Genomic DNA, 14,067 nt, shown 5'->3' with positions numbered 1-14,067 from the left:
CACACTAAAAAACACAATCTGACTTAAGATTTATTAGTTTGATGAACACTTACATACTGCCCGAGTGTCCAGGGTCGCATTTGACCCACATTGCTGTTTGACAGCAATAAAAAAAAACAAAAAACTAAATGTCATTATTTTTGTCCTGAAATGAGACAAGTTTTAGTCTTGACAAAAGAATACACAGAAATTAAAATCTTTTAAATTGCATTCTTTTGTAGCCCACTACTGGAATGGTGGTACCGTTTAGGACATGCCTCAGTTCTGAGCTTTTGTGTTTGTGCTTTGTTTTTTCATTTCACAGTGTTGTTTATTAAATATTGCACACAAGTAAAACATTTTTTAAACGAAAACTAATACTGAAACTAACTAAAAATAAGCATTTCTTAAAATAACTAAAAAAAAAACGCCCTAAAAACTAATTGAAGCTCACTAAATTAAAACAACAACTCAAAACCAAATAAAAAATTAACTAAAATGGAAATGTCACAATTATAATAACCCTGGTGAACAGAGGTCAGAGGGTGCTTTGACACAAAAGAAAAAAAAATCTGAAAATGGTCAAAAAAGATTATTTATCAGGATGTCATCACAGTCCACGTTGACTTTTTTTTTTTTTTTAATACAACACTTCTTTTCCAATTGTTTTCTCAGTTACTTGTATCATCCAGTTTTTCTTTTGAGTCCTTTTTAGCTTTTTGCTTGATCTTGGGATTTCTTCCTTGAGTTTGTTTAGTCAGCTTTTTCACATATTGACCAAATGTTTCTTGGATTTCCCTTGGATTAGTAAATTACTGTTGCTGTCATGACACGAAAAGCAGACCGGAGACAAAATGTCACCCCGTGCTGCACTAAAGATTTACTCCTAAAAGGAAAACAGCCTGACGAGCACTTTTATGCACTTATCAAGACGGCAACCCGAATGTGTAAACATTTGAATTGCTGAATGTAACAGGTTACAGTGTTGTGTTAATTTCACCAAAAAAACACTCATCATAATTGTGATAAAATATTGTTTTTTCTTTTGATTTAATTACCGGCGCATGAGAGAACATGAGCGAGCGTACGCACTGTGGATGACGGTTGCGCGATGACGTCACTCTCGCTCCGGATGTGGCCGAGGTAAGACACACACTTCGCTCTCTCTTGATGGTCGCGACGATGAATGTAATAAAAAAACTTAAGTGTTATATGAATTGGGTTGCATTATGTTATTGGGTGAGTTGCTAAGGATGTTTTGCGTGCTTACTAGCTGTTGTTGTGTTCGCTATGCGACACTTTTGATCCGTGATCCATGAAGCTAATGTTGCTAACGAATGGCGTCTTTTACTGAGATCCACTTTTGACTTTTAGGAGAGCTTGCGAGGACGTCCAGGTGTTCACCGTGCACTTTTCACGCACACAGGTATGACGTCAATTCTTTGTGCATTTTTTTTTTTTTTTTTTTTTTTGTGTGTTTCTTGACGACTCTTGCTCCGGATGTGGCCGAGGAGAGTTTGCGAGGACGGCCCAAGTGGGTCCGTGTACTTTTCGGCCATTCGTAGGACACTGAAAACGGGAAACAAACCGATTTCCGTTTTGTTTTGTTTTGATGTATATGAACAAATAACGGGAAACGAGTCGTCTCCCGTTTTTGTTGAAATGAAAATGAAAAGCGGGAAACGAGCCTTATCCGATGTTCTATTATGTGTTTATTTAGCACAAATCGGGAAATGAAATGTGGCCATAAACCGTTTTTCGCAAGCTGGTTTCTCCTTGACCGGAAGCCGTTCATCTTTTGCGGCACGTCACTGCTGCTGCTGCAGTGGAAGCTTGCTGCCCCCTAGTGTCTATTTCGAGGCCTCTGACAGACAATGATCTGAGAGCCACCTTTGGACATTTCTCCCCGAAAGTCCTCTTATAGGGCCAAATTGGCTACACAGATGTGTAGCGATTTCACTAGACGTCATGCCGTTATTTTTCATTTCCACTATCAAGTTGTGATAGCCATCTAAAGCCATGTTTGGAAGTCCCGAAGAATAGGCGCCAACAGGGACCTCGAAATAGACACTAGGGGGCAGCAAGCTGCTACTGCAGCAGCAGCAGCTTGTGACGCGCCGCAGAAGATGAACGGCTTCCGGGTCAAGGAGAAACCACCTTGCGAAAAACCGTTTACGGACACATTTCATTTCCCGATTGGTGCTAAATAAACACATAATAGAACATCGGATAAAGGCCCATTTCCCTTTTTTCATTTTTAATTCAACAAAATGTATTTATTTGTTCATATACATCAAAACAAAAAACGAGTGGCCGAAAAGTACACGGACCCAAGTGTAATCCGTGCTCATCGTCCTTTTCACGCACACAGGCCGCTGTGGAAAATAAATGTTTCAGTGAGACCAACCCGACTCCATTTGTTGAAAACACAACACAACGCAGAGTAAAGTTAACCCACACGGGTTGCGTGAACAATCCAGCAAAATGTGCACAACCTCTCAACCCTTTGGAAGTGCTTGACAAGAGTCGCCGAAAGTTTCAGCGCGACGTCGCCCCACTTGCCCCCGTCCCATCACGGAAGGGTTTGATTCACAGGACTGACAACCTTATTATGCGGCACACTTATTATTGATATTACGCCGCAGAGGCGCCGTTGCCATGGTCACAGAGCGAGAGACATTTAATTTTCTCTCCTCCATCATCATTATCTATGGGGCCATCTGTTGTGGAAAATGAATTCAGCCTCATTTGCATGACTGATAAGCACATTCTTTATCTGTCCCACAGAAGGTCATATGCCAGGGATTTTTTTTTTTTGGGGGGGGGGGGTAAAAAGAGAGAGAGGGGCGTGTGAAATGATGCAAGGTTTTACTTTTAGGAATGAGGTGTACGGGATCATGTGGTGTTTGAGTGTCTTGGGTATGCGCGTGTGCCTGCATAATCCATCGACATGTGATGTTTATGCATGCCCTCTTGTTTATACTCATGCCATGCCTTTGTTCTCATTTGGATGCTTCTGAATTTGCATAAGCACGTTTGCGTGCGGGTACCACTTTTTATGGCTGCGTGCAGCGCGAGTTTACCAGTTTGACTTCCTCAGTGCTGTGCATAAAAATACTGTATATATTTTGAAAATAATATATATATGTATGCCAAGGAGAAATAAAGCACATTAAATATGAATGCAGTCACTGACAGCGCAGTGGCTCACTCGCCTGGCTTCCACCGAGGCACTATAAGTTCCATTCCCACTCAGTCGTGGGGTTGTGAGTGGTTGTTCGACCCTTTGATGGACTGCCAACCAGTCCAGGGTGTTGTCTTGCCTTTTGCTTGTCACATGGAGTTGGTTCCAGTTCCAACGCTATCGATAATGGACAGCTGGACGATTATATACAGCCTCTATGTAATTATTGTAATGAGATTAGCTCACATGGGCAAAAAATGTTATTCAGTTAACGTTTAAAACTTTCAATGCTACCTCGATATCAAAAAGGGGATCGGCAGTCATAGCTTGAATTATACTCCGTATCGGATCGAGAAGGAAATTGTTGGAGCAATTGCCATCATAATGTAGATGAGAGGTCGTCCAACTTCTTCTACTTTTTCTTTTCCTTCCCCGTGGCACCGTGGCGCCCCCAAAGGGTCAGTCCGTGTACTATTTCAGACTTGTGGCTTTGGGGTTAAGGCTCTTGATTGTCAATCGAGATATCGTTAAGTGGGTGGTGTTGCTGCAACATTTTCCTCTGGATTCTCGTTTCAACCCACACAGTGAGTCTCTTGTACACTCCTATTTTCAGTTACTAGAGGCTAGTTGGTAACTTTGTTTGACATTTTGGAGTTGGTAGACACTGTGCATTGGCTTCTATAATTATGTGCTTCTCCACTCTGTCAGAATATTCCAGAAAATGAGTTTAGTACTCCCCCAAAAAACTTCCATCAACTATTAAATGTGTGACTATTGGTGCAAAATGTATTTTAAATAGTTTACTCGAGCTACATTGCTTAATTAACACATTTAATTACCAGTGTTGGTGTATGGTGCGATTTTGTAAATTAGCAGGAGGGCTGTGAATCTTTCACTGTCTCACGATTCGATTCGATTACGATTTTTGGGTCTGCGGTTCGATTCAGAATCGATTTTCGATTCTCGATTCAAATGATTTTCGATTCAAAATTGTTTGATTGACAAATGATTTCTGCTTCAATTTACAGATATGCACAACATTGTCATGATGTACTTCAGTCTGCCTTGCAAGACAAAATGACAAAGAGAGACATTAGTTTTTTTGGGTTTTTTTTTGTTTTGAAACATTTATTCTTTTTGTATTGTAAGTGCCTTTTTCCACAAAAACAGCATGTGGGCTACAACTGCCTTTTCACCTTCTTCTTCATTTCTAATTGAAATAAAATCGATTTTTGGATATTAATTTCGATTCGATGCATAAATGAGAATCTCGATTCTTTTATGAGTCGATTTTTTTTTTTTTTTTTTGGCACACCCCTAATTAACAGCATTAGTAATTGCCATTTATTTATTTATTTATTTATTTATTTATTTATTTATTTGCACCAGTATGTACAAAAGCCATTTAACCCAAATAATATTCTGAATGCTAATACATGCTAATACTTTGTATATTCATTATTGTAATTATTCAATTATAGATTAACAGTTTTACCACAAACATCATATTGTACATTATAGTGATTTAAAAGTCCAGCGAGTCGTATCATTTTGGGTCAAAAATGTTCATTCTTCATTCCTGTTAATTCACGATCAAACTTTTGAGAGTTGACTGCAATGTCGTGAGTCAGCGTTCAAGCACATCATGATATTGGAATGTCTCTGAGACGACGAGCTGGTCTAATAAATGTGACCGGCCACAGTACAATGAGTCACAGTGACCCATATTTCACAAATGAGGTTTTGGCAGGACCAGGGAAGTCACCGTTGTTTCATGTCACATTTGTCGTTTCGTTCCATAACATACACACGCACACACTAATGGAAGCAAACCATAATGTAAGGTTCAAGCTTGTTATTTCTCCTGTCTTGCTCCCAATGCGCCAGCGAATTGCAGCTTCTCTCCTCCCTTCAGGTTTCACTCTTCCTGCTCTCCTCTTTCTCCCAGCTGCTCGTCTCCCTCAGTCCCACCGAACAACAAGTCTTCACCTTCTCCCACGCTATCGTCTCGAGTCCCACGGTGCACTCTTTCTCCTCCTCCTCCTCCTCTCCTGCAACTTGCTTTTTTACTCTGCAGCAGCCACATCTCTAACCTCAACAACATCGCTTTCCCGTCGTCGTCGTCGTCGTCCCGCCCGCAGCGATCTCGTCCTTCGTTTTCTGTACACTGGCAACAGTCTGCACAATACATGCGTGAAAACTGCGCAAAAAGTGGTATATTTGTGAAAGAGGCAAAAAGTTGTCTCAGTTACAGTTAAAAAAACAAAAACATTTTCAAATTTTCATTTCAGCACATAGCTTGCTACGTGTGTTAGGGTTTCATTTTTATGCAGACAACACTAAATTCTACCCGGCATTGATAACCAAAAGTTCCTAATTGTGTAGAACCATCGTCAGTCTTGATATGTCAGTCGGCTTTCAACGATCCAGATCTTTGACCCTCGCTAAAGTGGACCATCGGAGCCAAGTCCTGATTGGCAGCCTTTTTTTTTTTTTTTCTGATAACGTCACATGTGATTGGTCAAGATTTGTGGCGACATCTGTGTGTCTGCCCTAAGCAGAAGGGGGAAGTGGGAGGTTACATACACACAGCACATTTGATGTTTGTACTTTACAAGGGGTTTTTTTTGGTAGCATGGTACGCAAATTAATAAAACAATATAAATAATAAACATTTGATGTCTTATTTTATTTAGTACATTATTAAATTTTTCGCATAAAATGGTAAAAAGTTAATTGAGGCTTACTTAAAAAAAAAAAAAGGAAAATAAAACTAGTTTTAAGGAGTTGAACCTCAACAACCAGCTCTTGAGAAAGCAAAAATTCTTATCACGACTTGTCAGAGTGCCTGAAGGACAGCATGGTTGCATCTGAACTTTTTTATTTATTGCCTTTTTAATGCCGGGAAAACTGAATTCATGATGTTTGAACCTCGTGGTGCTCCCGTGTCTCTTTCAACCCGTGTTCCCTCTTTCAAACAGTAGAACTCGTCTGGAGTAAAAATTGACAGTGATTTAAAAATGAATAGATCTATTATTATGTCGTTAAAAGGCATTTTTATTTTTCCGGAGTATGATTTTATCAAAAGCTGTTTTGCAATAGACCTCTTTATTGTGTGTTGGTGTTCGCCAGTCTTCCCTCAATTTCTCTGTTACTCGACTTGTGTTGCTTGCTTGCTGCAAGAACACTTTTCACCTGTATTGGCATCTCTGCATTTTAACCTCCTTTTTTTTTTTTTTTTTTTTTTTTTAATACAGTAATATTTTACCTATTTATTGATTTACTTTTTACTTTCTTGAACAATGCTATTTTTTGAAACATGCTTTATAAATACATTTGATTGGCACTAAATTGGACATTATGCCATACAGCATTTAATTACCAATTTAGGCGAACGATTAGATGGATCTTATTAGACTGTCCGGTGAGCAAGTGTACCTAATGAAGTGTCCATTGAGTATGTAATAATCCAATTTTTAATTCACAGACATGGCTCCACTTTTGTTGATTGGTTTAACAATGAATTAATTGTGCTGAATTGGCATTAACTGAGCCAAATAAGAAGTGGAATTGACTAATACAGCATCGGATGCCGAGAGGGCGTCTGCGTCCCAACCCACCAGAGTAGTTATCATGTCTTCCTCAACAGCCTGGCAGCATTGTTGCAAATAGCTGTTTGTTTTTGTTGTGATCACCACAAAAAAACAAAAAAAAATAAAAATTTGAGGATGATCCAAAGAATGTGCGATAAATATATGATGCAGAATGTAGACTTGTGCCATTGAATGTTATGCTACATTTTTAATAAAAGCAATTTTTTTAATTTGAAATGGTTATTTTAATCCACATTTCAAAAAGTATGAGCCTACATACTGTAAAATTCCCCTCAAAGCAGCATCTGCTGCATTTGCCGGAATGAATGAGCACTTCTTGTCCACTTTAGAAATGAACCAAACTTGTCATCTCATTTTGATATTAAAGCTACTGCAGTCAAACTTCGGTTTTCGAACGCTTCTGTTCTCAACCAAATCGTTTTCCAACCAGAAAATTCGAGAATTTTATGTTCCGTAGCACATTCGTGTTCAAAGTTCGTTTGGAGCAGACCTGTTCATTGTTATATACGCAAATCATTTTGTATTTTTTTTTTTAAATTTTGCATCGTGTATTAGCCAAAGAAAGCAAGTGCAAGTGGTAAAGCTGGTGAAGAAAAGAGGAAAGTCGTGCGCAGAACTATTGAATTTCGAAAAGAAATGTTTGCATTTTGTTTTGTTTTTTTCATCATTTTAGATAGGATATCTAAATACAACAGTGTCTATTTCTACCCCTTTTCTATTTATGGTAAACAGTATACAGTGCAGTTTATGGTGTAAAATAATAATAATAATAACATGGACACATTTTTTTAGACTTGGAACGGATTAAACTTATTTACGTTAATTGTAATGGGCAAAATTGTTTTGGATTTCGAAGAAAGCGCTTTTAGAACAGCCTTCTGGAACGGATCATGTTGGAAAACCGAGATTGTGTCAGCCGAGGCGTTGAGGGAGTCCGGTTTGGTTTGGTGGCCTCAGCGTTGCATCTCTGCTCTTTGCAGACGATGTGGTGCTGTTGGCTCCATCAGGCCGTAATCTGCAATTCTCACTTTTTTTTTTTTTTTTTTTTTTTAACACCGCTAATCCCTACCAAAAATAGTAGCGCTGGGTATTGCCGCCAACCTCACGATACGACACGTATCACGATACAGGGGCCACGATATGATACGTATTGCGATAAATATGTATCCCACATGAGACGCGTGCCATGTTAAGTTTATAAGTAAATAAATGTTGATATTCTTCCTCTGCTTTCATTTTTCTTAGCAAGACGCAGTGTCCAATCACTGGTGAGCTATTTTTGCATTAATTGAAGGCAATTAACTTCAAAGATGCTGCTGTTTTTTTTTTATTTTTTAGGTCCAATGCAAGCTGCAATGGCAAACGTTAACTGCCCATTTAAAGTTAACGAGCAATATCGATTCTGACGTCCGCGTATCGATACATTTATTGTAACGAGGCCCGCAACGATATATTGCCGCATCGATTTTTTTGAGCACACCCTTAAAAAATAGAACCCACATGCAGAGGTCAGTAACGCGCGACATCAATTTGACGTTTTGCACAATCGTAGATTTGCGGCAGGAAATTGCGAACGGCACGATCCGAGTGTTGTTTGAGGTTCGTTCGCATCGTTCGGAAACCGAGCTGAACTGCAGCCTCTTCCGATATCGTTTCACCTTGGGGAAGAAGAAGGCTTTTACTAAGCAAGCTGGTTGTTTGTGCACATCCTGCATCTCTTGCTGCCACAAATACTGTATAATAATCATAATAATCATAATAATAATGGTGTGCGAGAGCCTCCTTTCAGCACACACCAAAATGTGTCTCTGGATTAAATGCACTGCACATATTTCGCATTGTCTGCCGCTCTCGCCCTCCCTCCATCGCTTCCTCGGGCCCGTGGGAAGAGCAGACAGTCTGCAGCCCTAAATATATGTATAAGAGGGAGGAAGGGGAAGGGAGGGCACATTAGCAGGCAGAGCGAATGAAGGGATGGAAGGAAGAGAGGAAGAGAGGGAGGGAGGGAGAACATACCGAGTGTTGGAGGACATACATTGCACAGTGTAGAGAACCAGGAGGGAGAGAGGGAGCATTTGGGGTTTCAACTCACATCCCTCCTCCTCCTCCGAGAAAACACACGCACACACATGCATAGACGCACGCGCACAACCACACGCATGCACAGCACAGGCAGAATTGCTTGAGGGTATACCAGGCGGCTTTGGCAATCCTTCCCTTTGTTGTTTTCAGCTATTGCTCAGTCTCGGTGGCGGCAGCGCGGCGTGCGTGCGCCTCTATCGTCGGGGAGGGTGTTTTTGTTTTTGTGTTTGTGTTTGTGTTTGTGTTTGTGTTGGTGGGAGTCTACCAAGGCAAGTGGATGGAAAAGGATGCAGCGAACAGGAGCCGGGGTAAGTCCGTGCTTTGCTTTGCTTTGCTTTGCTTCCCTTCCACCGCCCTGTGCACATCGACTGCACGCAAAGCTTTCCTCAGTCTGCTTTGACGCGCGTCTCCTCCCAACTGCGCTCTCTCCATCCCCGCTTCCCTTGCCCGCCTCCCGACACTCTCTCACTCTTTCTCTCTCTCTCCAAGCTGCGCCTCATTGGTGTGTCCTGATCCCCTGACTTTTTTTTTTTTTTTTTCTCTCTCTCTCTCTCCCCCCATTAGGCTCCGGGCCCGTTGGTCGCCCGCCTTTCCAACCATTATCTCCACTCTGTCATCCTGCCTGCATCCTCACATTCCAACTCATCTCTCAAGTCGTGAAAAAAGAAAAAAAAAGACAAATGAGTTTGCATGCAATGCGGGAGCAGAAGTTTGCAGCGGGCGCGTGAAATGAATTTGGGGGAGAAGTAAAAGGAAGGTTGTGAGAAAGAAGAGGAAGCAAAGTTGAAGGAGAAGACTGCAGCCGGTAGGTGACTTGAATTGCACCCGATCGTGCCGTCATCGCGTCAAGATTTGAGTAAGATTTACATTCTGAGGGAAAGCAACACATGGCTAAGGTAGTTGTTGTGTTTTTGGTTGCGCTGTTGTGTGTTGTTTGCTGGTTAGTTGTTATGATCAAACGTTTCCTCGCTGTCTTGACTTGAACATGATTTGATGAATACAAAGGCAAGAATTTCAAAGTTTGTTTTGGAAGTTTTGCATTTGTATCGGGGATGAGTGAGGAACTCCATGCGAATGTTTGCACACGTTTGGATGTTATTTGCACTCTTTAGAATTGGGCGGATTTTGGTGCCTTGCTCAAATTCGTTCTGTTCGGTTCTGTTTGGTGTCATGTGAGAGTTCTGAGATGCTGCCAGGACATCGTTTGATAGGCTGGACGGAGATTTAAGTGCCAGCAGACAAAACTCAAGTTATTTACCAGGAAAACCAACATATAGAAGAGGAGAATGAAAGCAACACAGATTTGACAGTTATGTGTGTCACGTGGCAGAACAACAAAACGTGCTGCAACATGTTGTATTCTGTTAAGATGCACTTAAGTGAGCTGCTTATGTTTCCTCGCCCGCAATTGTTGCGCACATAAAATTTGAGTCGTTAATAAACCTGTCAATAATTCCACAATATCAACTTCAATTCCTTCAGCCAATGAATTGAATGCAAAACAACGAATATTGTGCAATTCTGTCCAATTTTCCTTTCACTTGGCACAGTCGCCATGTGGGGACAGCTGACTTGGCATAAAGTGAGTGCATGTTCCTCGGGGGTCTTCCTTCCTCTGGGGATGCGTTTGCCTGTTAAGAGCAGAAGTGTTGTTGTCGTGCTTGTGCAGCGCCGCCAGCCACATTGCCTGATCTGCTTTGCGGCCGACGGGGAAAGGGAAAGACATCATGCAGGCCGCTGTCATTCAATTAGAGAGAGCAAATCACGCGTGTACTGGGAGCAACATTACAAAGGGGGGACCCCCAGTCACCCCCCAGTCACCCCCCGGCCCGCTGTTTCCACACTCAGACCACTCACCAACATCTGGTCACAGCTGCATTAACAGTCCGCACTTTCCTTCAAATCAAACATATCCAAGGTAAAAAAAAAAAAAAAAAAAGTGAGTCCACTCCCTTCTTCCACTGCAGCCTAATGAATTGCAAAAAAAAAAAAAAGCCTCTCGGGGATCCCCTGCATGCAAACGGCAGCAGGTTGTTGCTATAGATGTCATGTGAGTTCATTTGTTGCTGATTCACGTCAATATTAATATCATATTTGCTTTAAAAAAAACAACACCACGTGTTTGGGTCATTGAAAATCGGCAAAATTTGTCAGTGTTCAACATGTCAACTGAGCATTATTATTTTTTGTTTGTTTTTATTGTTTGTGTGGTGTTCAAGAGTATAGAATTCATGCTGACAGATATTAGTTTTGCATAAAGTTTTTAAATAGCATCTTCCCATTCATAACTTCTATGTGGTTCGTATTTATCGTTGTCTTCCTAAGTCACGCAAAATAGAACTCGAGATATGCTTATATGCGCAAATTGTGACCAATATTTGTTAAAAAAAAAACAAAAAACAGTATATTATTTTTCAAGTTGATAGCTAATTGCATATTTGATTCTGTTTTTGTAAATCACGTTGATGGACATGCGAAGAAGAGGAATGTATTAAAGGAGTTATCGCGATACTTGTAAATGGCCGTCAAATGTTTACTTCTACGGTTAATTGGACCAATCAAAATTTACATTTTCAAAACAAACTGAAGGATGACTGAAAGCGCTCTGTGTCATTATTATTATTATTATCTATCATTTTTCATAACCACTGATTCCACACAAGAGTTGCGGGCGGGGGTGCTGGAGCCTATCCCAGCTGGCTTCGGCCAGTAGGCGGGGTCCACTCTGAACTGGTTGCCAGCCAATCGCAGGGCACACAGAGACGAACAACCAATCACACTTACAAGCACATTTCGGGACAATTTGGAGCACCCAATTAACCGGCCGTGCATGTTTTGGAATGTGGGAGGAGACTGGAGTACCCGGAGAAAACCCACGCGGGCACGGGGAGAACATGCAAACTCCACCCGGGAAGGCCGGAGCCCGGACTGTATCTTATTCTTATCATCATCATCATCATCATCATTATTATTATCTTGCACTGTAAAAAAAAAATGGTCACGAAATTTATTTACAATAGAATGCTATAAAATTATGAACTATGAATTATGTAACTAGGCTAACACTGATACGGTGTTACATTTACATTAGTATTTTGTACGGTATCGCTAAAAATTTACAGGTAAACAAAGTAGAATTGCACGCGAAAAAGCAATACAAAATTGTATGTAGTACCGAGTGCTATTTCGAAGCTTTGCGAGTGAAGAATGAAGAGAATTTTGTATCTTTGTTGTCAGGCACTTTTCGCCAGATTCAATATGCAAAATGGCCATCAGTGAAAACTGATCATTCGGATTGGCTGTTACCTATCCAATCAGTGACTGTGCTGAAAAAAAAAAAAAGAAGCAATAGAAGCGACCAAACGGCAAAAAAAAAAAAATGCCTTATCTAATAAATCAAGCTTAGCTAAACGTTGCTTTTATATTTTGTCCGGCTCGTATTCGGAAAATTTTTGCATGTGTGCACTTTATGAAACCGTAACTATGAGAAACTGTCACCTTGCCTGCATGTGGAACTTACTGAACCGTTCAATATAATTAGCATCAAGGTCTTCTTAATTCAGCGGTTTAATTTAACACCTAAAACTATTAAGTCTGGCAATATTAAACATTTTTATACCGTTGTTTTTTTTAAGCATATTTTCCCCTTAAAATTGACAGTTGTCGTTCTTGAAATGTGCCTATTTTTAAGTCGACTGAACAAATTCGTGCACAGTCAAATGAGATTCCATAAAAGACCAATCAAAATTGCTTCGTTTGCAAAAAAGTTAATGCTAAGTACATTATTATTCTTATTATTATTATTATTGTTGTTGTTGTTGTTGTTATTATTATTGTTATTGTTATTGTTATTATTATTATTATTATTATTATTATTATTGTTATTAATTATTCGGGATGGGCGAGTACCGATACCAGGTATCAGTATCGGGCCGATACCAGCCTTTTTTTCAAGTACTCGAGTACTCGTGACGTTAAGACGAATACAAGCGAGCGATGGCAGAGGGGGGAAGACGTGAAGTGAGTCCTCCTTGCCTGTAAGTGGCGCTAGCTAGCTTGCAGCAGTTTTTCACCAAAACTTCACCCGTTTGGAAATACTTCAAAATTGTGAATATTAAACTAAAAGAGCATTTTTGTGTTTTATTTTGAGCGTTAAGACTATTGGAAGAGTGACCGTGCTGATTTATTTTTTTTGTCAAAATTAAAGGAAATATATTTGTTTAAAAATATCTTTTAGTATTTTATTTTTTTTATTTGTCAAAATGTACTACTGGTATCGGTATCGGTGAGTACTGAGGGTCTGAATATCGGTATCGGTCTGAAAAAAAGTGGTATCGAACATCCCTAATTATTATTATTACTTATTATTACTTGCACTTGAATTGTAGGCCTAAGTGAACAATCGCTCTATCAAGTTGTGCACGTCCGCATAGTTGGCGTCTTGCGACACGGATCGCGAATGGTTGTGAGACTTTGAGACGATACCTGAGGAATCAACTCGCTCTTCCAGTCTTCTCGATGACGTGCTTTCGGCAAGGGCAGAGCGGGGATTGATCCATCTGAAGCAGACACGACGTCGATACCGACGTCTGCTCGGTGTGAGATGCGGCCGCTCCCGTTTGTCCTTCGCCGAAACCTCCCTTGCAACGCTTGATATGTAGCCGCCATTAATTAAGCCGCATTCGTCAGTGAACTCGATTTACTCCTATCCTTGCGAAGAAACATTAAGTAACAATTAGAATTCATCAAATTTAAATGTCAGAATTAAAAACAGACAGCTCTTGTTTTTAACTCTTTGACTGCCAAAAACGTTTAATCACGATTAATAAAATCACAATGTATGCCGCCATAAACGTTAAATGACGTCAACTACATATTTTTTGTATTTTTATTTTTTTTTTTAATCAATAGGCACTGCAACATCTAAGTGCAGCGCTGCCTGGTCAGTGGGTTGTGGAATCAAAAACACTCACTAACTATGGCCACCGGATGGCAGCATTGTATCTCTTCAATGGGCTGCCCGTGGATCAAATTGCAATGAAAGATGACGAAATCTGATGAAATATGACGTGAATGATAACGTTTTGATAACGTGTGGCAGTAAAAGAGTTAAAATACTTTGGTTTTCTCAAAAAAAAAAAAAAAAAAAAATCTATTTTGATAGCAATTACATAAGATGTGACCGGACTAGCGTTAATCAAAATTCTG

General features: G+C 40.2%; 1 protein-coding gene across 11 annotated transcripts in view; it reads left to right on the top strand.

Moving 5' to 3' along the window:
* Positions 1-14,067, top strand: part of myt1lb (myelin transcription factor 1-like, b) — a 131,566-nt gene that overhangs the window by 964 nt on the left and 116,535 nt on the right. For 8 of the 11 annotated variants that reach the window (XM_077537945.1, XM_077537948.1, XM_077537949.1 and 5 more), the window contains exon 1: positions 9,005-9,167. In XM_077537945.1, the coding sequence (XP_077394071.1) occupies positions 9,147-9,167 (21 nt within the window). In that variant the 5' untranslated portion in view covers positions 9,005-9,146. Of the gene's footprint in view, positions 1,123-1,353; positions 1,406-9,004; positions 9,168-9,423; positions 9,665-14,067 lie in introns of those variants that run through there. The other 3 variants (XM_077537939.1, XM_077537940.1, XM_077537941.1) reach the window with 3 other exon arrangements.

Source organism: Festucalex cinctus, chromosome 12, assembly GCF_051991245.1.
Source record: "Festucalex cinctus isolate MCC-2025b chromosome 12, RoL_Fcin_1.0, whole genome shotgun sequence".
NCBI classification, from domain to species: domain Eukaryota; kingdom Metazoa; phylum Chordata; class Actinopteri; order Syngnathiformes; family Syngnathidae; genus Festucalex; species Festucalex cinctus.
The sequence above is the reverse complement of the archived record's forward strand: the minus strand, read 5'-3'. Positions and strand labels throughout refer to the sequence as shown.